Source organism: Melanerpes formicivorus, unplaced genomic scaffold (assembly GCF_026170545.1).
Source record: "Melanerpes formicivorus ecotype bairdi unplaced genomic scaffold, bMelFor1.0.p_v2 SCAF_58, whole genome shotgun sequence".
NCBI classification, from domain to species: Eukaryota; Metazoa; Chordata; class Aves; order Piciformes; family Picidae; genus Melanerpes; species Melanerpes formicivorus.
The window spans coordinates 369,879-392,986 of record NW_027142410.1 but is presented as its reverse complement, the minus strand read 5'-3'; the positions used below and the strand labels follow the sequence as shown (position 1 = coordinate 392,986).

At 44.8% G+C, this 23,108-nt stretch overlaps 1 protein-coding gene across 1 annotated transcript in view; it reads right to left on the bottom strand.

Moving 5' to 3' along the window:
- Window positions 1-23,108, bottom strand: part of LOC137452741 (cytosolic phospholipase A2 epsilon-like) — a 49,606-nt gene that overhangs the window by 7,579 nt on the left and 18,919 nt on the right. Inside the window, exons 4-18 of the mRNA XM_068161392.1 lie at window positions 20,109-20,245; window positions 18,197-18,325; window positions 16,744-16,784; window positions 15,648-15,690; window positions 15,166-15,229; window positions 14,073-14,242; window positions 13,871-13,963; window positions 12,606-12,643; window positions 10,654-10,789; window positions 8,769-8,905; window positions 7,648-7,873; window positions 5,851-5,965; window positions 4,939-5,076; window positions 770-877; window positions 152-340 (exon numbers count right to left, since the gene is read on the bottom strand). Of these exons, the coding sequence (XP_068017493.1) occupies window positions 152-340; window positions 770-877; window positions 4,939-5,076; window positions 5,851-5,965; window positions 7,648-7,873; window positions 8,769-8,905; window positions 10,654-10,789; window positions 12,606-12,643; window positions 13,871-13,963; window positions 14,073-14,242; window positions 15,166-15,229; window positions 15,648-15,690; window positions 16,744-16,784; window positions 18,197-18,325; window positions 20,109-20,245 (1,764 nt within the window). The remainder of the gene's footprint in view (window positions 1-151; window positions 341-769; window positions 878-4,938; window positions 5,077-5,850; window positions 5,966-7,647; window positions 7,874-8,768; window positions 8,906-10,653; window positions 10,790-12,605; window positions 12,644-13,870; window positions 13,964-14,072; window positions 14,243-15,165; window positions 15,230-15,647; window positions 15,691-16,743; window positions 16,785-18,196; window positions 18,326-20,108; window positions 20,246-23,108) is intronic.

The following is a 23,108-nucleotide window of genomic DNA, read 5'->3' as shown; positions in this document are numbered from 1 at the left end:
CATTCCATTCCATTCCATTCCATTCCATTCCACTCCATATATTATCAGGGATGGGAACAAAACAAAAAGTCAACTTGATGATTTCTTAAGCATTGTTTCTTTTTCACAAGGGTGGTTTAGCATAAAACTAAAGCAAAGTGCTATACCATACCTTTCCATTTGGAAAACTGGCTCTCCAGGTAGTTGTTGTTCATCTGGAAGCCCTTCAGGAAGTTATGGATTTCAGAGGCTGCTGGACGTAACATGACAACATCTCGGAAAATGCCTGAAAAGCTGTCGGTGGGACAAAGGACTCGAGTATCCAGCTCATTTGGTCTTGTAGGGAATAGGCTTTCATCATCTGCAGAAGAGAGAATCACAGCTCTTTAGTGTAGTTTCATTGTTAATGTCAATATCTGCAATCACCATTTGTTTTAACATGCCTCGCCAGCTTGGTCTGCTTTCTCTTTTTATTTCAAGGATCTCCACAAATCTCAGAGTTTTTCAGCTAAGCTTTGAAAAACCCATTTCTTCTTCTTGCTCCATGGTGGTAAAGGCCTTGTTTTTAATGCAAGAGAGTCAGTTTCACCTACTACACATTTCTTTATTTTTCTATGATTTTATCAACCACGATGTCCTGCACTTTCCCTGTATTTCTTTGTTACTCCTCAAAATGTGTTTGAAAAATGTGGTGAAAGCATAGCAACAGAGGATGAGGAAAGAAAATAACAAAAAGAAGTGACATAATAAAATAATAGTAAAATAACACAATGGCATAAGAGTAACCCACCTATGTCAGTAATTTTGTCTCTGGTCCATTTGTGCCAGAAGTCTTCTGAGTTAACAGATAAATACCAAGCATCCATAAGATTCAAGGAAAATACACTGCTCCAGATACCTGTGGCATGGGACACATTTAACAGAAAGTAAACCAGTAAAGACCTGAAACCATTTTCATTCAGAGTGATTTTCAGTATCTTCTGCGTTCTCTAGTAAGCTTTGTTTGTTATGTCAGAGTCGTGCATAAGTAAGATTGTCTTGATAAATCAGTGTATAGAATGTAGAGTAGAGTAGAGTAGAGTAGAGTAGAGTAGAGTAGAATAGAATAGAATAGAATAGAATAGAATAGAATAGAATAGAATAGAATAGAATAGAATAGAATAGAATAGAATAGAATAGAATAGAATAGAATCAACCAGGTTGGAAGAGACCTTTGAGATCATCGAGACCAACACTATCTAATCAACTAAACCATGGCACCAAGCACCCCATCCAGTCTCTTCCTAAACACCTCCAGTGATGGTGACTCCACCACCTCCCCAAGCAGCTCATTCCAATGGCCAATCTCTCTTGCTGTGAAGAACTTCTTCCTAACATCCAGCCTAAACCTCCCCTAGTGCCGCTTGAGACTGTCCTCTATAAGGTACATAACAAATGTGATTTATTGACCTATATTAAGAGGTCTGATAGCATTTTCAGTGTATCTGGTAAAACATTCAGTTTTGTTATGCAGCAAATAACATTTTGTCACGTTCATCTTAATATTTTCCACCTGTCCTCAACATTTGTTATTCCCTTGTTTCCCAGCACTTGTAATTCTAAAAGTTTTACTTATTTCTATCATAATCCTGCTACAGGTATACAGTTATCACAGAATCACCAAGGTTGGAAGAGACCTCAAAGATCATCAAGTCCAACCTGTCACCACAGAACTCATGACTAAACCATGGCACCAAGTGCCACATCCAATCCCCTCTTGAACACCTCCAGGGATGGGGACTCTACCACCTCCCTGGGCAGCACATTCCAATGGCTAATGACTCTCTCTGTGGAGAACTTTCTCCTCACCTCAAGCCTAAACGTCCCCTGGTGCAGCTTGAGACTGTGTCCTCTTCTTCTGGTGCTGGTTGCCTGGGAGAAGAGACCAACCACCTCCTGGCTACAACCACCCTTCAGGTAGTTGTAGACATCAAGAAGGTCTCCCCTGAGCCTCCTCTTCTCCAGGCTAAACAATCCCAGCTCCCTCAGCCTCTCCTCATAGGGCTGTGCTCATGGCCTCTCCCCAGCCTTGTTGCCCTTCTCTGGACACATTCAAGTGTCTCAATGTCCTTCCTAAAATGAGGGGCCCAGAACTGGACACAGGACTCAAGATGTGGCCTAATCAGTGCTGTGTACAGGGGCACAATGACTTCCCTGCTCCTGCTGGCCACACTATTCCTAACGCAGGCCAGGATGCCATTGGCCTTCTTGGCTACCTGGGCACACTGCTGGCTCCTGTTCAGCCAGCCATCAATCAGCACCCCCCAGGTCCCTCTCTGTTTGGCAGCTCTCCAGCCACTCCAACCCCAGCCTGTAGCTCTGCATGGGGTTGTTGTGGCCAAAGTGCAGCACCCGCCATTTGGACTTGTTGAATACCATCTTGTTGGACTCTGCCCATCTGTCCTGTAGATTATCCTACAGAACTGTCAGCTTCAAAGCAGTCAAGCTTCACATTCACAACTAGTATCCCTTAAAATGAGGAAGCTGACTTAAGTTTTGAAAATAGAAAGTGCAAATGTAGGAGTCTTTTGACTTTTTTTCCTTCTGAGTTTTGAGTCTTTAGGGTATATCTGGGTTACACTTCCAAGTTCCTCTAATAAGGAATATCACAAAGTTGGTGGCAGTCCAGATGGCCACGTATCTGCCATCTCTCACACTGATAAACCATCACTACCTGCTATGGTTAGATGTGCCAGGTGTGCAACAGTGCCTTCCTGAACACTCCAAACTGCAGAACTAAACCTGCTACTCTGGGGAGGAACTGATGGATACAAGAAGCTGTACCAGAGCAGCCTGCTGATCTCCTGGCCCAGCAATGGCAACCTGTAGTCAGAGAAATGGTCTTGGCCATGCAGGAAAGAGCTGCAGGGCCTATTATAGTCAGTCCAAGGTCTGGGGTGTAAAGGAATTGGGTGAAAACCTTTTGAATAACTGTGTCACTGAAGTAAGTAACACTGTTTGAGTACAGGGACTCTGAGTCATTGGCAGGGAACAGGGACAGAAATATCCCTGTGTTGCTCTAGAGGAGGGAGGACCAAAGTGACCTACTGGCATTTCTGATCACAGAAGTGGACCCAGGGATGAAAAGATTCTGATTTGCTTCCTTACACTGCAACATTAGCTGAAATGTCCACATAAGTAAAAAGTTTTGACTTCTCAAAAACCCCCTGCAACTTCCTTTATGCAACTGTTGGAAGGAGGAAGAACAATGAGGCAAGAGATTGCTTTCACAAAGGGAAAAAATATTTCATTACTGCTTTAACTGTTCTTCTGCAAGAAGGAAAAAAAAAAAAAAGGTAAATAGTGTGACCTATTTGCACTCTGAAATGGAAGTGTTATTCTGGAGGATTAATCAGGGTTAGCTGCAGCAGAAACATTGTAGATAAAAGCCTGAGTTTTAAAGAATTGAGCTGTGAATAGAATAGAATAGAATAGAATAGAATAGAATAGAATAGAATAGAATAGAATAGAATAGAACAGAACAGAACAGAACAGAACAGAATTAACCAGGTTGGAAGAGACCTTTGAGCTCATCAAGTCCAGACTCATCGAGTCTGTGGTAAAGACTGAAAATGCTGCAAAAAGATTGAAGAGATTGAAATGCTGCACAGCTTCTGTTACTGACAAAGGCATACAACTATTATGAAGATTTCATGTCTGTAAGAATAACCAAATAGGAAATCAAATAAATCTGGTCAGCTGAATAAAACTGCAGAGATAATAAAAAATCCTGCAGATGATGACCTGTTCTCTCTCTTAATATTTTACCATCTACTGCTTCTGGCAAATTAAAAACCCAAACCCAAACATGCTAACTGCTTCATTTCAGAAGAGGGGTTTGCATGGGAGCAGATTGCACTATGAGAGTGGTGGCCAGTCACTAGTGGTGTGCCCCAAGGATCAGTGCTGGGCCCCATCCTCTTTAACATCTTTATTGATGATCTGGATGAGGGCATTGAGTCCATCATCAGTAAATTTGCAGACGACACCAAGCTGGGGGCAGGAATTGATCTGCTGGAGGGTAGAGAGGCTCTGCAGAGAGACCTCAACAGGCTGGACAGATGGGCAGAGTCCAAGGGCATGAGATTGAACACATCCAAGTGCCGGGTTCTGCACATTGGCCACAGCAACCCCATGCAGTGCTACAGGCTGGGGGCAGAGTGGCTGGAGAGTGGCCAGGTAGAGAGGGACCTGGGGGTGCTGGTCGATGGTAGGCTGAACATGAGCCTGCAGTGTGCCCAGGTGGCCAAGAAGGCCAATGGCATCCTGGCCTACATCAGGAACAGTGTGGCCAGCAGGAGCAGGGAGGTCATTCTGCCCCTGTACACTGCACTGGTTAGGCCACAGCTTGAGTACTGTGTCCAGTTCTGGGCCCCTCAGTTTAGGAAAGATGTTGACTTGCTGGAACATGTCCAGAGAAGGGCAACAAAGCTGGGGAGGGGTTTGGAACACAAGCCCTATGAGGAGAGACTGAGGGAGCTGAGGTTACTTAGCCTGGAGAAGAGGAGGCTCAGGGGAGACCTTATTGCTCTCTACAACTACCTGAAGGGAGGTTGTAGCCAGGTGGGGGTTGGTCTCTTCTCCCAGGCACCCAGTACCAGAACAAGAGGACACAGTCTCAAGCTGTGCCAGGGGAGGTTTAGGCTGGATGCTAGGAAGAAGTTCTACACATAAAGAGTGATTTGCCACTGGAATGTGCTGCCTGGGGAGGTGGTGGAGTCACCATCATTGGAGATGTTCAGTGGGAGACTTGATAGGGTGTTTGGTTGCATGGTTTAGTTGATTAGGTGGTATTGGATGATAGGTTGGACGCGATGATCTTGAAGATCTCTTTCAACCTGGTCTATTCTATTCTATTCTATTCTATTCTATTCTATTCTATTCTATGTTACATTACATTTACCTAGGGCAATAAATCACCTTCTAGAAAGCAGATTCTGGATTCTGGAATTTTCTTCATCAACCGACCCATGAAGAACTCACTGCCAAAGTCTTCTGCACGAATGAAGGCACCGTATTTTGGGAATCCTACTTCATAAGGGGTGAATTCCACCCATTCTGAAAGAAACACCACAAGAGAGACAGATTAAAGCAGCAGAGGCACAAACTAGTTGAACCAAACATATGATATTGGCCAGGTTATGGCAGGTTTATTTCTAGCACACAGGCTTTGCAAGCAGACATTTCACAGAATCACACAGAAACGTTCAGGTTGGAAAAGACCCTTGGGATCACCAAGTCCAACCAATAACCCTACTCTACAAGGTTCATCCCTAAACCATATCCCCAAGCACCACATCCAAACGACCTTTAAACACATCCAGGGTTGGTGACTCAACCACCTCCCTGGGCAGCACATTCCAATGCCTGACCACTCTTACTGTGAAAAATTTGTTCCTATGTGCTGTCTAAACCTCCCCAGTTGCAGCTTGAGGCCATTCCCTCTTGTTCTATCACTAATTACCTGGAAGAAGAAACCAGCACCAACCTCACTACAATCCCTTTCAGGTAGCTGTAAAGAGCAACCCCTCTCAGCCTCCTCTTTTCCAAGCTAAACAGCCCCAGCTCCCTCAAGTCAGGCTTCATAAGATTCATTCTCCAAAATGTCTGCACATTTCACAGGCTTGAGCACAAAGAGTGAATTGTCCTCTTAAATCTAAATTTCTCTACAAACTTCAGATTTTTGAAGATTTCTGTGAAAATTCATAGCAGGTGATTTTGTAATCATGTGGGTTTAGAGTATTTGTGCATTGAACTGATTTCTCTACCTAATCCTAAACTGACCCCTATTCAGATGAAATGTTAAACCATGCAGTTCTGAAGTATTATTACCTCTAAAATCCTGGTTGCTGATTTTATCCTTCACATTGAGAGAGAGGTAGATAGGCAGGGGATTCTGACCCTGATTTAGTGCCTGCTGCTGATCTGTGAGTTTATGGGAGTCTTCCTGTATTGAAGAAGGACAGCAGCTGAGGACAGTTAGATGACACAAAGAGCCTCCCACTTCCTTCAAGCCTGGGCTCTAACAACGCAGTTCCTGCCACATTCTAGCTAGGATGCTCCTCACCAGTTTAGTTCACAGAGGTGCTCTCATCCCCTATATCAAACCCTCCCCTGCCCCAGCATTCAGCACACAAAAAGTCCTAAGTTAAGTTCATATGCTGAAAAAACACTGAGATTTCAACGTTAGGAAGAAAATGTTGTTATTCAGGTTATTTATTTCAGAAAAACCCATGGGAATATTTGAAAAGCACCTTTGGGAGGGAATATTTAATTCAGAAAGAGTAACCTCTTCCCTGACTGTAAAGTGTAAATGGCCTGTTGGGAAGGAAATAGTCACAAATACTGAACTAGAGACTGAACGTTGCCTTTTGGTGGAAAAGTTTGCAGGGTGACATAGTCCCACTAATAACTCAGGCACTGCTTGGGTTTGTGGTTTTTCTGTGCCCAGTCACACTGTGCAGCTTGTTTTAAAAGAACACCTGGATTTTACTTTAAAAAGTGGAGTGTGGGTTTATTACAATGCTGTTCATACTACAGGTTTCCCATTATTTCTCTTTATTCCCATCCTTTCTGTACCAGGTGCTGTGTTAATATCTGCATAATATGAAGAATGGTACTGTTGAGGCACATGCTTTAGGCATCTGAAAGATAAGCAAACAAGGAAAAACCCCATTTTCTGCAAAGGTGGTTAACACTGCCATTTGTTGGCCAGATGTGGTAGTTTAGGCTGGGTGCCTTCTGCTGCTACCACACATGATATGCCTTTGGTGCTCCAGGTGTCCAGCCCAGTGGGTGGACACAGGAAGCTGCATATTTCATACCCATAATGTCCTGCTCCCTATAAATCCATCTTGCAAGGTCTCACACTTCCTCTTTCTTCCCTTGCTGCTCCCATGGGAGGTGCTCCCTGTCTGGTAATGGAAGGGGAGTTATCTCAAGGCCTCTTATGCCTGTCTAGGCCTAATGCCAAGAGGAGAAGGGGGAAGGGCAATCTCAGATCTGGCCAGCTGAGATTAGCCTAACAGTGGAGGGGGGGAAGAAAGAGCCCTGGGGGTTTTGGGTGTACCCTCAGGTAGGGAGAAGGGGAGTGCTGGGAGGCTTTTGGGTATGCTGTGAGGGACTCTGTACGCTTTGGGATCTCTTTTGTCACTGTGCTTGTAGCTTCTGCAAACCACTTCACTGCTTTTCCATTTAAACTTTCCATCACTTCTGCAATCTGTTTGTTTGAGTCTTGCTTTTTCCCTGCCCCAGTTGGAGGCAAGGGAGGATCTGCCTCAAAACACCACACCAGAGAAGCTGAGAAATCTTCAGCTGTGGAGATTACAGTATCATAGTATCACCAAGGTTGGAAGAAACCTCAAAGGTCATCAAGTCCAACCTGTCACCACAGACCTCATGACTATTCCATGGTACCAAATGCCACATCCAATCCCCTCTTGAACACGTAGAAGCCCATGTTCAAAAGCCTATGGTTCAGGACAATTAGCTGTGGCTTGAGCAAGCTGTTAGACGAAGACAGCCTCAAGAGGTCCCTTCTAATCCCAACTATTGTTTGATTTGCTGTCTGCCTTTAACACTTTATTCACTAAACATTCAAACCTGAAGAGAAAGGTGCTGCTATTGTACCTTTTCATGTAACATGGTTTCTATGATGAGTCCCCATAGATCTGTGAAACATATCCGATGTCCTTGCTGCTCCCTCTGGCACAACTCTTCCAAATAGTATTTCAGACGATCAGGGGCAAAACACGCCAAGAACTTATTTTTGAGCACATGCTTGCGGGCATCATTGAGGGTTTCCTTAAGGTCCTTCTGGGACCAGTCAGGATCTTCATATAAATTGGACATGGTCCTAAAAAAAAAGGGGGGAAAAAAAAAAGTACAAAATACAAAAATCTACAAGGAAAAAGCAGAGTTTGGAGGAGGTTTGTGGACCATACCTTGATTTACATCAAAAAGCACATTTGTGGTAGCACCATCCACGTATTCAATCAGGAATAAATTAGTTCAAATTGTGGAGAATAGAATAGAATAGAATAGAATAGAATAGAATAGAATAGAATAGAATAGAATAGAATAGAATAGAATAGAATAGAATAGAATAGAATAGAATAGAATAGAATAGAATAGAATAGAATAGAATAGACCAGATGAGACCTTCAAGATCATGGTGTCCAACCCATCATCCAACATCATCTAATCAACTAAACCATGGCACCAAGCACCCCATCCAGTCTCCTCCTAGACACCTCCAGTGATGGCGACTCCACCACCTCCCCAGGCAGCCCATTCCAATGGGCAATCACTCTCTCTATGAAGAATTTCTTCCTAACCTCCAGCCTAAACCTCCCTTGGCACAGCTTGAGACTGTGTCCTCTTGTTCTGGTGCTGGTTGCCTGGGAGAAGAGACCAACCCCCACCTGGCTACAACCTCCCTTCAGATCGTTGTAGACAGCAAGAAGGTCTCCTCTGAGCCTCCTCTTCTCCAGACTAAGCAACCCCAGCTCCCTCAGCCTCTCTTCATAGGGCTTGTGCTCCAAACCCCTCACCAGCCTTCTCTGTACACGTTCCAGCAACTCATCTGTCCTAAACTGAGGGGCCTCCTCTTCTCCAGGCTAAGCAATACCCACTGAAGGAAACAGCAAAAAGCCACAGCAGAAAAAGAAGTTATGATACAACTCCTCAGATGAGCTCTTGACATCACATATTGAAAGTTTCCAGGAAGACTTTGTTTATCTTGGACTTACCATGTCGTGCCAGATAAACCAGTGATGTATGAGACACAGTCCAGGACATTCAGCTCCTGCACACTGAGAAGGTGAGCGTACATGGCTGTTAGAGCTCTGGTTCCACCACCCGTTGTCATGATTGCTACCACAGGTACCTGCTCGATTCCAAAATAGGTGCATTTAGTGACATACATACAAGGGAGATAGAAAACACAAGATAAAGGAAGACTGATTTGTTTGTTTGTTTTGTTTTTCCAGTAAGGGTGGAGAAACACTGAAACAGGTTTCCTAGATGGTAAGGTGGTAGATGCCCCCATCCCTGGAAACATTCAAGGTCAGGTTCGATGAGTCTTTGAGAAAGCTGATCTAGTTGAAGATCCACTGCTCACTGTAGGGGAGTTTGGACTATGTGATCTTTAAAGATCCGTTCCAACCTAAAGCATTCCATGATTCTGTGGTCTGAGAAGGGAGAGAGATATATTTGATTGGAAAAAGAAAAGTTACAGCACTGATAAAGCAATAAAAATGCTGCATGCCACCTGTCTGGAAGAAGAAAAAAACACCCATGAATTAATGGGGCACAGGAGTAGTAAGAGATACATCACATTTCCTCTGCCAAGCAGGACATGAGGTCCAACATCTCAAACATCATGTTTTCAGCACTCCATGTTTAAAAAGCACTAACACAGATCAGCAAAAATGCTGAGGGAATGGTAACTCCTGCCATCTGAACCAGATTTTTCTCAGATGCAACAGACCAGAAAACATAGGTTCTGTCTTGTAGTTTCCATGTAAGTAGTAACAACCTCTCTGTTACTGAATATTGTTAAGCCATTTTCTGCTATGAACAGTTAATTCACAGGCCATAGTGGATGTATTGTCACTGAGGGGTTTAAGAGCACAAACCAGTCCAGACCTCTTAAGACCAGAGGCTGGTGACACCAGCCCCTTTCACAGCTGCTGGATGATCATACTTGCTCCACCTACTACATATATACCTCCAATTTCACGTATGCAGGTGAGCTGCAGTTACTTCTTGCTGTGTTGATACAGAAATGCAGGTGTCCTGGAGGCTTAGAAGACAGATTAACCCATAACTGTGAATTGGCTCTGTTAACAGTAAAGATCACTCTGATGCATTGGAGTGGATCCATGGCTTGTGCAAATTATCAGGAGGCTCTGTGGACACCGTTCTGCAGGGACAGGGTGCCTTTACATCTGAGGGGAAGGAAATGGCCCATGGCTGGTGTTTAAAGGCAAGGTCTTGTATGTGAAAGGTCTAGCTATGCAAAAAATCTGCTGAGCTCGGTTTAGGGCAAAGTGAGAAAAATTTGTCGTCTCTGCATCTGAGTTCGGGCTTCACACTGCAGTTGTGGGAGTATAATTGAAAAAGAGAAACCTGATCCTTCTCCTGCCTTTGGACCCTCTGTCATCATTCCCATTTGCCAAGAAAGCTCACGCTCTAGCTGCATCAGATGATGAAGTCAGACTGGCAGCGTGCCTGTGCTCACACAATGGGAACCTAAATACTTGCACAGAAGGCACAACAAAAACCCCATTTTGAACCATGAGGGAAAGAAGTGCTGAATCAGTGGCTTAGATCTGGCTAAGATGACTGAGAGGCCTGTAAGAAGGTTTGGCTGTGGTCCTGAGAGCACCTCACCCTCCTCTGCTTTTTTTTGTGCAGACTGCTACTCAATGCAAAACTAGATCCTGCAGCAGAAGGGCTGAAGGTTTATGTTAGTGGTTCCTAGTAGTGCTCACATCTTCCCCAAATAGAGAAAGAAGTCAGCCATGGCTTACACATGAAACTACACTGCTTCCATGAAAACAGGAATTGAACACAAATGGTATATATTTTGACCCTTGGATGTAAAGTAGAGAATAATTATGTCTCAGATACCTCATCCTCCTGCAAGTCCTCCTCCAGCTGTAGAATGTTCTTCAGAGCAGCTGCAACCACCTTCTTCCTCTTGCGAATGAAATCCTTTTCCTGGGCACACAGGTCAAACCCCAGGCGTACATCTAGGTCTTCCTGGCTGGAACAGAGGAGCAGGTATCTCACATCATGTTTTCAGTCTAATTCAGCATTTTGACTGCTTCTAGTTCACAAATAGGCATGCCTTCACTATCAGGTCTATATAAAACAGAGCAGGAAGAGACAAAATGTTTGGGTTTGTTCTTGGAGGACAACAGTACATTTTCCTTTGATCTGAGAAGGGTTCTACTTTTTCCTTTTTTTAACCTCCCTGCTGAAGAAGCCTGACATTAAATATAGCTCCACACAACAGATTTGTTTCCTTTCAGCACAAAGCCCAAAGCCTGCAGAGGGCACTGCAATAAAGGTGGCTCTTGAAAGTTGGGCAAACTTCCCATTATTTGTAGACACTGTGATCTGAAATTATGGAACCATAGAACTGTTAAGGTTGGAAGAGACCTTTAAGATCAAGTCCAAGAGCTCACCTAGAGCTCACAATCTCACCTCTACAGCTAAACCATGTCCCTAAACATTGTGTGTGTGTGTGTATGCATTAATTTGTGGGTGTTTATAAGCACTACAGTTGCAGTTTGGAAGCTGCTGTACAGAATCGTTCTTAGGTGTAGTAAAGAAGAATTTTTTTCAATGGCAGCTGCAAACTGCATCTGTGCCTCACAATATATTTAGTGAAAATAAACAGCACAACAGAAGACACCCCTGCTTTTATTAGGGAAGAGAGCTTCCCTTACAATATGCTACCTAAGGTTACATTTTCATCCTTTAATTTTTTTCTAAGGCCTTAACCACATCTCAAATTGCACAATGTGTTCCCTTGGCTTAGAAATAAGCAATCACTTGGTTGAGTCAATTTGCATTTCTTTGAGTAGACTTTGAAAAACAAATGCAGGTATTATTACCATTTCTTTACCTTTTTTCACATTGTTGGGTGGCCAAGCACTATGATTTTTTTTTTTAATATATTTTGTTTCTCCCCTCTTTTTTCTTCCTCTGACCTTGGGAAGCTGAAAGTTTCCTTCAATGAGTTTTGAAATGACAGCTTTGCTGAAAATCAGTGTCTGGCAATTATTTGTAGTGATATCAGAGTATCTGCAGTAGCCCTTAGCACATCATTTTGATTGTGGCAAAATATCAATAGAAAATGGATGTGATCTTAAAAAAAGTATATTTTAATGTATGTATCATATACAAATATCTTTATGTAAAAATCCCATTACATAAACTCAGCCACTAAAAAAATCTCTTTATTGTGCCCTGAGACCATACTATTTTACAGACTGAACTGAAGATGAGCCAACATCCAGAATGAAGGCTGCAACAAAGGGATTTGAACTTGACTGACAGCTCTCCAAATTCAAAGAACTTAGGGGAAAAATATATAAAGAAGATAAATATCTTACCACTTATTGACCTTAAAGTGCAAATCTTCCTCTGACTGTGGGAAACTGAGAGTTTCCTTCAGTGGGTTTTGAAATGGTGGCTTTACTGAAAATCAGTAGCTGGCAATAATTTGTAGAGATATCAGAGTATCTGCAGTGGCCCTCAGCACATCATTTTGATTGTAGCAAAATATCAATAGAAAATGGGTGTGATCTTAAAAAAAGTATATCTTAATATATGTATCATATACAAATGAGATATATATATAAAATATCTATACGTAATAATCCCATTACACAAATTCAGCCACTCAAAAAGTCTCTTTGTTGTGTACTGAGACCATTCTATTTTACAGACTGAAATGCAGATGAGCCAACATCCACAATGCAGGCTGCAACAAAGGGATTGGAACTTGACTGACAGCTCTCTAAATTCAAAGAATTTAGGGGAAAAACATATAAAGAAGATAAATATCTTACCACTTATTCACCTTAAAGTGCAAATCAAAACTTCTGTGCTGAAAATTAAAAAGATAAAATCATGATATTGATTTATTTTCCTTTAAACAGTCCTTTTTCCCTACTCAGAATGAGACATTACTCCTTTGGGTTATTATTATATCTGCCAAAGTCTGGACCTCAGAAAACTGAGATTAGGAGAAACACTCCCCTCTGAATGCTTCATTACTGCCCAGAGTTGTACACTGATTCAATAACTTAAAGCTTTCATATTAGCAGCTATTCTGTACCCTTCTTGCTGTTGTGAAACTCAGGTGCAGAAGATGTGCAGTGCTACACCTCATCTCCCTGGAAAGGTTTGCCATCAAACACAGGTCCTGACACTAAAGACTCTCACACAACAACATGAGGTACAAAGGGAAGCCAAAGAGGCTGAGTAAGTGTGGCATAGGCTTTTCTGTTCTGGCAATGTACAGGCTGTACCCTCATCCCACTGTCCTGATGGAACTCAGTGACCTCCAGCCTGGCTAAGAACATGAACAATAGAAGGAGCATGAGCAACATCTTGGACATTTTTCTTCTTCCTCCTTCTCTCCTGCATTTCCCACTGTATTTTGCCCCAAATAATGTACTTCACAGAATCACAGAATGTTAGGGGCTGGGAGAGACCTTGAAAGATACCCAGTGCAACCCCCCTGCCAGAGTAGGATCACCTAGAGCAGATCACACAGGAATGCATCCAGGCAGGTTTTGAATATATCTAGAGAAGGAAACTCCACAACCCCCCTGGGCAGCCTGTTCCAGTGTTCCATCACCGTGAAAAAATTTTTCCTCATGTTTCCATGGAACTTCCTATGCCTCAACTTCCACCCATTGCCCCTTGTCCTGTCATTGGGCATCACTGAGAAGAGCCTGGCTCCATCCTCTTGGCACTCACCCTTTACATATTCATAAACATAATGAGGTCACCCCTTAGTCTCCTTTTCTCCAAGCTAAAGAGCCCCAGCTCCCTCAGTCTCTCCTCATAAGGAAGGCATTCCATTCAATCATTGTTGTGGCTCTGCACTGGACTCTCTCCAGCAGTTCCTTGTCCTTCCTGACCTGAGGGGTCCAGGACTAGACACAGTACTCCAGATGTGACCTCACCAGGGCATTATGCATTACTCTAGATCCAAGAGTGGTTAGAAAATACTTGGCTCTATATAAAGAGATGGTCTTTGGATTCTGCTTCTTTGGAACCAGTACCAACTGCTGCAAAGGATTCCCCACGGCCAGTAGACACTTACCTCGCCAACTACCTCCTGCTCTGAGGGGAGTGATTTCAAAGGGAGAGTCAGGGGGATGCTTCTCCTTCTTACTCCACATGGCACACAAGCACACTGCAAAGGAGCACAGAGGGATTTTTGGTTACCCAAAAACATTCTTGTCTTGCTGCCTAGATATGCATAACGGTCAAATCACAGAAGTGTCTGTGTTGTCTACACATACAAAGGCAGGAAGCCTCCTTGTCTTTGTGAGTGCAATATCCAGGGAGGGTTGCTTGTATTTGGCATAGTGGAAGAAAGTGGAATCTGGAAGAGCAGAGCAGGAGTCACAGTCCACTGAAATTCTCTGGGTTTCTTCAAAGGATCCGCTCACTGTAAATGTTAGCTCATTCTCTAGAACAATGAGATAAAATGCACACAAAAAGTTACTTCCAATTGCAAAAAGGAAAATAAAAAAAGCTAAAAGGTAGCTTTGAACAAACCCCTTCCCCTCTTTTTTTGCATGTGGAAAGCTGTCTTCTGAAAGGGATCCAAGACCCAAAGATTACAGGTATCCTTACAATAGTGTGAGCAAGAAGCCAGGTGGGAGTGTGATGTGAATGGCACTGAATTTTAGGCTGCTGCGTTTCTATTGCAGTTGCATCATGAGACAGTGAATGCAACCAGGTACTTTGCTTTGTAAATCATCCTCATCCCAGGGCAAATATTGAGCAAGAGTTCTCAGTCCCCTAAAATAAGACCTGACTCTGCAGCAGATGGCTCTATTTATACTAAGAGATCAGCTAACTCAGCCAGTGTATGTTATGCATGCTCTGAGATTGCCTACCAGATCCAGCCCCTCAGGGGATGTGGGCAGAGGAACTTCTAGATTCTGGATTTGGATCAGGGTCAGGCAGGAACCAGCTGCTGAGTGGCTAACCCCTGCAAAAAATGAGGTGTTTCTCTGTGTATGCAGAAGTCAAACCCTCAGAGATCCTGAGGAAAGTTAAGACTATGAACTATTGTGCCTGAGCAAGTAAGCTTCTTCAAGGGTTTAGCAGTACTACAGCAGAGGTTTTCAAGATCTTAGCCTGCAGTTTAGCTACCTTCTGTGCAAGAATCTGATGCAGTTTCTTGACTTGCACAAGGTTCCTCATAAAGTTAGAAGTCTGAACGTACACCTGCTGGAGAACTGGTGGCATTGCCTACTGCAAAGGTTTTACAAAGTGCCCTAAATGTAGTCAGGTAAAGATGCAATATTTGGAAGAAGTAATTTCCAGGCATTGTTAAAGAGGGTAAAAATCACTACTATTCAGTTAAAGAATTAACAAGCTTACCTGAAAGATGCTTCTTTTTCATCCTGCTATCCAAGTGAACTTCCAAGCAAGCTACTTCACGACACTAGAACAGATGTGATGGGTACAGAGATAGATTACTCATCCAGCCATCTCCCCACCAGTGCTGGCAGATGTCGAGAGGGTCATTGTAGAAAGAGTCATTAGTTGAATGAGGGAATCAATCATGCTGGAGACTTCTGCCAGACTCAGTGAAAGCGGCAATTAACTTCATCATCATCATGTGGGAAGGTGGTGCTATGCTAAACACATTGCAATTTTCACTGGACGTAGGCAAAAGGGAAAACCCAAGCAGTCTGAAGGCTCCTCTAAGATCATGCTGACCTCAAAGATAAGGCTTCTGAGAGAAGAAGTATCACTACAGAATGAAGATTTGCAGTGTTTCCCTCACTGCCATCGTAGCCACCTAAGGTAAGGAATGATGTGGGAAAGAGCAAAAAAGAACCAAACAAATAATACTTTACCACTATTGCCCCATTTGTGATGATGTCTTCAGGAGGATCTGAGCTAGAAACAAGAACAAGTAATATGTGTTTTATAAAGAATATAATCTAGCTACTGTCCTGAACAGGACACAGTTTTATCTCTTAATTTTTTTTCTTTCCTTAATTTGCTTCTTGCTTCTGCTTGAAGTATTCTCCTTTTTCACTAGATGTCTTATATCCCTCACTTTAGGAAAGATGTTGAGATGCTGGAATGTGTCCAGAGAAGGGCAACAAAGGTGGGGAGGGGTTTGGAGCACAGCCCTGTGAGGAGAGGCTGAGGTACCTAGGGTTACTTAGCCTGGAGAAGAGGAGGCACAGAGGAGACCTTATTGCTGTCTACAACTATCTGAAGGGAGTTGTAGCCAGGTGGGGGTTGGTCTCTTCTCCCAGGCAATAAGCACCAGAACAAGAGGACACAGTCTCAAGCTGACCCAGGGGACGTTTAGGCTGGATGTTAGGAAGAAATTCTTCATAGAGAGAGTGATTGCCCATTGGAATGGGCTGCCCAGGGAGGTGGTGGAGTCATTGTCACTGGAGGTGTTTAAGAGGAGACTGGAGGGGTGCTTGGTGCCATGGGTTAGTTGATTAGATGGTGTTGGATGATAGATTGGACTTGAGGATCTCGAAGGTCTTTTCCAACCTGGTCTATTCTATTCTACTCTACTCTACTCATAACTGCCTATCAAAAAGTATTTAATTGCATTAAGGCACCTGGAAAGTGTTTGTTACAGCCTCAGTAGTACAGGTGTGTCAAGGATTAGATAGCAATTCTCAGTCATGTGCTGCCCAGTGAATGCTCTCGAGAAAATCTATAGACTCACTACAGTGGGAAGCACCAACCCCAGATAACCATCTCTGACCAATGGAAGTAATGGATTAATGTTAAGAGAAAGTCATGGAGTTACAAATGCTGTGCTCATTCTCCACATGATGACATTTTCCTTTCTTGCAATGATTTGCTAATGGACACTAAATTTGGGAAAATGGGTGGCTCTGGCTATTGAGATGACACTAGGTGTACAGAAGGTTACCCTACACTGCTGCACCACTCCCACAGTAATGAGGGTTTACTCACACGCTCTCCAGTACAAACTCAACTTCCAGCTCCTCCCTTTTCTGAAAAGGAAAGAAGAAAATTAAAAAGAAGCAGTCTCGAGTAGCATATTGAGGAGTTCACAAAGTGACCTTCATTTTTGCAAGCAGAGTATCCTTTATGCTTTAATAAGTAACAATAATCTTTTTGTGTGCTTGCTACTGTCAGCACTAGAGGACAGGCAGCTTTTCCTTAGTGTCGGGTGCTGCACATTGGCCACAACAACCCCATACAGTGCTACAGGCTAGGGTCAGAGTGGAGGGAGAGTGGCCAGGCAGAAAGGGACCTGGGGGTACTGGTCAATAGTAGGCTGAACATAAGCCAGCAGTATGCCCAGGTGGCCAAGAAGGCCAATGGCATCCTGGCCTGGATCAGGAACAGTGTGGCCAGCAGGAGCAGGGAAGTCATTCTGCCTCTGTACTCAGCACTGGTTAAGCCACACCTTGAGTCCTGTGTCCAGTTCTGGGCACCTCAGTTTAGGACAGATGAGTTGCTGGAACGTGTCCAGAGAAGGCTGGTGAGGGGTTTGGAGTGCAAGCCCTATTAAGAGAAGCTGAGGGAGCTGACGTTGCTTAGTCTAGAGAAGAGGAGGCTCAGAAGAGACTTTCTTGCTGTCTACAACTATCTGAAGGGAGGTTGTAGACAGGTGGGGACTGGTCTCTTCTCCCAGGCAACCAGCACCAGAACAAGAGGACACAGTCTCAAGCTGTGCCAGGGGAGGTTTAGGCTGGATGTTAGGAAGAAGTTCTACACAGAGAGAGTGGTTGGCCATTGGAATGGGCTGCCCAGGGAGGTGGTGGAGTCACCATCACTGGAGGTGTTTAGGAAGAGACTGGATGGGGTGCTTGGTGCCATGGTTTAGTTGATTAGGTGGTGTTGCCTGATAGGTTGGACACAATGATCTCAAAGGTCTCTTCCAACCTGGTTTATTCTATTCTATTCTTTCTCAAGGAAGAACAAAGGGTATTTGATGCTTACGAGTCTCCTTGGTAAACCTTTATTTTTCACACTTTCTTCCCTGCCAGCTTCCACATGCAGAACACACTATTCTAAGACTTGGTGTTTAGTGAAATGTTGTGGGAACAGGCTGTTTTCCTGACCTTGTGGAGTTTTTGTTTTTAGAATCTTTGTGAGGATTAGATAAACTCTGTCACTTTCTGCCAGGTTATTAAAAGCACAAAGCTTTCCTAAAACTGCATCTGTCCTGGGCCTCTGGGAGTTTGGCTGTGATGTGTGCCAGAGGAGAGCAGCAGGGATTTGAGAAGGTCATCTATTTTGTCCCTGAAGCACTATTTCCAAGATTTCAATGAATTTTGTTGCATTTTTATCACCAAGCTGGTCCTGGCGGTACATGGCAGAAGTGACAGTACACCTTTTCAGTCAGAAGGGAGGGAATTGATTTCAGGATGCACTAAAAGTCTAACTGAGCTCTTACCTGTGGATTTAATGGGAATGCTGTGGACACTGTTTCCCCAAGGGGAATTTTAGCTACATCAAAAAGCACAATTGCAGAGTCATCATCACGAAGGATGTCGTCATCAGAAACAGTAATTTCCAGAATATTCTGGGGAAAGAAATGAAAAGATCTTCAATTTGGTAGCATGGACTCAAGAAACATGACCTTCTGCAGCTCTTCCAGGTTCAGCAGTTGCTTTAGAAAGGAAAGACAAAAGCAGTGATGAAAAACTGTCACAAGGAAGAGTATGAAAATTAGTACAATCTGCTATGAGGATGATTAAGGGACTGGAGCACTGCCCTATGAGGAGAGGCTGAGAGCCCTGGGGCTTTTTAGTCTAGAGGAGAAAAGACTGAGAGGGGATTTAATAAATGTGTATAAATATCTGAGGGCTGGCTGTCAAGAGGGAGGGGACAGGGTCTGCTCGCTTGCAGCCTGTGATAGGACAAGGGGTAATGGATATGAGCTACAGCACAGGAGGTTCTACCTCACCATGAGGAGGAACTTCTTCACTGTGAGGGTCACAGAGCACTGGAACTGGCTGCCCAGAGAAGTTGTGGAGTCTGCTACTCTGGAGACTTCCAAGCCCCATCTGGATGCATTCATGTGTGACCTGCACTAGATTCTACGGTCCTGCTGTGGCAGGGTGATTGGACTCAAGGATCTCCAGAGGTCCCTTCCAACCCCTAACATCCTGTGATTCTGTGTGCTTCCAGTCTCAGCAATTAAGGCCAAACTGTGATTTCTTTTTATTCACCTTTTGTGCTCTCACCAAAAATGCAATCCTTTGTGAAAGAATATAGATAGCCAGAAGTCCTATATTGCCCTGGATCAACAGGGCAATAGAGGTCACTTCATATCAATAATCACCTTTCTACGCCCTGTTTCAGACACCTGTTCATAGGTATTTGAATATACAGCAAATTGAGTAAAGATATTAGCCATGCGAGAGTTTAATAGCTTCCTGGCATTGATATGACATTATTTCATGTCCTCTCAGGAAAAGAATTTTTTGTGTGTTTGAATATTGCTTTGTATTTCCATTCCATATTTTCTCTATGTTGTTTGTCACTGGTCTCATCACGTTCCTCCACAGGAGGTCAGACTCTCATTGTTGGCCTGCATCAAGAATAGTGTGGCCAGCAGGAGCAGGGAAGTCATTAGTGCCCCTGTACTCAGCACTGGTTAGGTCGCACCTTGAGTACTGTGTCCAGTTCTGGGCCCCTCAGTTTAAGAAGAACATTGAGACTCTTGAATGTGTCCAGAGAAGGGCAACGAGGCTGGGGAGAGGCCTTGAACATAGCCCTATGAGGAGAGGCTAAAGAAGCTGGGATTGTTAAGCCTTGCAGAAGATGAGGCTCAGGGGAGACCTTTTTGCTGTCTACAACTACCTGAAAGGAGGTTGTAGCCAGGTGGGGTCTCTTGTTGGTCTCTTCTCCCCGGCAATCAGCACCAGAACAAGAGGACAAAATCTCAAGCTGTGGCAGGGGAAGTTTAGGCTCAAGGTGAGGAGAAAGTTCTTCACAGAGAGAGTTGTTAGCCATTGGAATGGGCTGCCTAGGGAGGTGGTGGAGTCACCGTCCCTGGAGGTGTTCAGGAGTGGATTGGACGTGGCACTTGGTGCCATGGTCTAGTAGTCATGAGGTCTTGGGTGACAGGTTGGACTTGATGGTCTTTGAGGTCTTTTCCAACCTTGTTGATTCTATGATTCTATATCAATAATAACTCTCTGTTAGGGAAGGAGAAGATTTCAGCAAAAGCCCAAAGTCTTTTGCTCCAGTTTGCTAGGGGAACGTTAAGAGAAGTCAGAAAGACATTGAAGACATGACATGGCTAAACTGAAAGAAGCTGCAAGAGAGGAGATGAAGAAGAGAGTTTTTACTTTGTGTACCTTGACTTGCCTCTGTATCCTGAAGTAGAAAGTTTCATTCCATGTGGGATTTCTGCAGTTTTTGATGGTTTTGGTGTGGAATTTTTCATCTGAAGCAGTTGGCAACCAGAGGGTCACGTAGCAATCTGATTGGCTTACTACAGAAACATAGGCACAAAATATAAAAATAATAAACCTTTAGAATAAACCAAACCAGGTTGGAAGAGACCTTCAAGATCATCGTGTCCAACCCATCAACCAATCCAACCCACCCAAACAGCTAACCCATGGCACCAAGCACCCCATCAAGTCTCCTCCTGAACACCTTCAATGACGGCGACTCCACCACCTCCCCGGGCAGCCCATTCCATAGCGTAATCACTCTTTCTGTATAGAACTTCTTCCTAACATCCAACCTGAACCTCCCCTGGCGCAGCTTGAGACTGTGTCCTCTTGTTCTGGTACTGGGTGCCTGGGAGAAGAGACCATCATCAGCCTGTCTACAACCTCCCTTCAGGTAGTTGTAGAGAGTGATAAGGTCACCCCTGAGTCTCCTCTTCTCCAGGCTAAGCAGCCCCAGCTCCCTCAGCCTCTCCTCATAGGGCTTGTGTTCCAAACCCCTCACCAACTTTGTTGCTCTTCTCTGGACTCGTTCCAGCAAGTCAACCTCCTTCCTAAACTGAGGGGCCCAGAACTGGACACAGGACTCAAGGTGTGGCCTAACCAGTGCAGTGTACAGGGGCAGAATGACCTCCCTGCTCCTGCTGGCCACACTGTTCTTGATACAGGCCAGGATGCCATTGGCCCTCTTGGCTGCCTGGGCACACTGCAGGCTCATGTTCAGCCTACCATCAACCAGCACCCCCAGGTCCCTCTCTGCCTGGCTGCTCTCTAGCCACTCTGACCCCAGCCTGTAGCACTGCATGGGGTTGTTGTGGCCAATGTGCAGAACCTGGCACTTGGATGTGTTCAATCTCATGCCGTTGGACTCTGCCCATCTGTCCAGCCTGTCGAGGTCCCTCTGCAAAGCCTCTCTACCCTCCAGCAGATCAACTCTTGCCCCCAGCTTGGTGTCGTCAGCAAATTTACTGATGATGCACTCAATGCCCTCATCCAGATCATCACTAAAGATGTTAAAGAGCACAGGGCCCAGCACTGATCCTTGGGGCACACCACTAGTGACTGGCTGCCAGCTGGCTGTGGCACCATTCACCACCACTCTCTGGGCTCGGCCCTCCAGCCAGTTCCTAACCCATCGCAGTGTGCTCCCGTCCAAGCCATGGGCTGACAGCTTGGCCAGCAGTTTGCTATGGGGGACGGTGTCAAAGGCCTTGCTGAGGCCCAGGTAGACTACATCCACAGGCCTCCCCACATCCACCAGGCAGGTCACCTGCTCGTAGAAGGAGATCAGGTTGGTCAGGCAGGACCTGCCCTTCCTAAATCCATGCTGGCTAGGCCTGATCCCTTGGCCATCATGTAAGTGTTGTGTTATTGCACTCAGGATGACCTGTTCCATGATCTTGCCTGGCACTGAGGTCAGGCTGACAGGCCTGTAATTCCCTGGCTCATCCAACCGGCCCTTCTTATGGATGGGCACCACGTTGGCCAGCTTCCAGTCCTCTGGGACCTCGCCAGTGAGCCAGGACTGCTGGAAAATTATGGAGAGTGGCTTGGCCAGCTCATCTGCCAGCTCTCTCAGCACCCTAGGATGAATCCCATCTGGTCCCATGGACTTGTGGGGATCCAAGCTGCTAAGGAGAGTTCCAACCACTGCCTCATGGAACATAGGGAAACTGTGCAGCTCCCTGGCTCCTTCTGCCAGCTCTGCAGGCCAGCTGTCTGGAAGACGTTCTGCCCTTCTAGTGAAAATTGAGGCAAAGAAGGTGTTAAGTATCTCTGCCTTTTCCTTATCCTTGGTTACAATGTTCCCCTCTGTATCCACCAAGGAGTGGAGGTTGTCCTTCCCCTTCCTCTTACTATTAATGTATTTATAGAAGGACTTTTTGTTGTCCTTCACAGTAGAGGCCAGTTTAAGCTCCAAGTGTGCTTTTGCCTCCCTAATTCTCTTCCTACAAGACCTAGCAACATCCTTAAACATTCTGTGGGTTGCCTCCCCTCGCTTCCAAAGGTGATACACCCTCTTTTTTTCCCTCAGTTCCATTAAAAGTTCATGAACCATCCAGGCTGGCCGTCTGCCCCAGCAGCTCATCTTCCGGCACATTGGCACAGCCTGTCCCTGAGCCTTCAACAATTCTTCATTGAAGTAGGTCCAGCTCTCCTGGACCCCTTTGTTTTTAAGGGCTTTATCCCAAGGAACCCTCTGAATTAGTTCCTTGAGTAACCCGAAGTCTGCCCTCCAGAAGTCCAGAGTGGAGGTCTTCTTGCTGCCCCTCTTGGCTTGACCAAAAACCGAGAATTCAATTATCTCGTGGTCACTGGACCCCAAACACCCTCCAACCACCACATCGCCCACCAGTCCTTCCCTGTTGGTGAAGAGGAGGTCAAGCATAGCCTTGCCCCTGCTAGGCTCTCGCAGCACCTGGGATAAGAAGCTGTCCTCCATGCATTCTAAAAACCTTCTAGACTGTCTCCTCTCTGCTGTGTTGAGTTCCCAGCAGATGTCAGGCAGGTTGAAGTCACCCATGAGAACAAGGTCCAGAGATCTTGAGACAGCCCTAAGCTGCCTATAGAATGCTTCGTCAACATCTTCCTCCTGGTTGGGTGGTCTATAACAGACTCCAACCAGGGTGTCTGCCCTGCTGGTCTTCCCTCTAATTCTTATCCACAAGCATTCAACCCGATCGTTCCTAATCTCCATCTCAATGGCATCTAGTGCCTTCCTGATGTAAAGGGCCACCCCTCCACCCCTTCTTCCTCGCCTACTGTGGCAGTAGAAGCATGACACAAGAGGAGGAGGCATTGAAATTCTCTGTAGCTTGACCATGGATGAGAGATGGTCAGTTCTTTCTGATATACATCAGCCAAAACAGGGTGATAGAGATCACATAGCTGGATAAAATT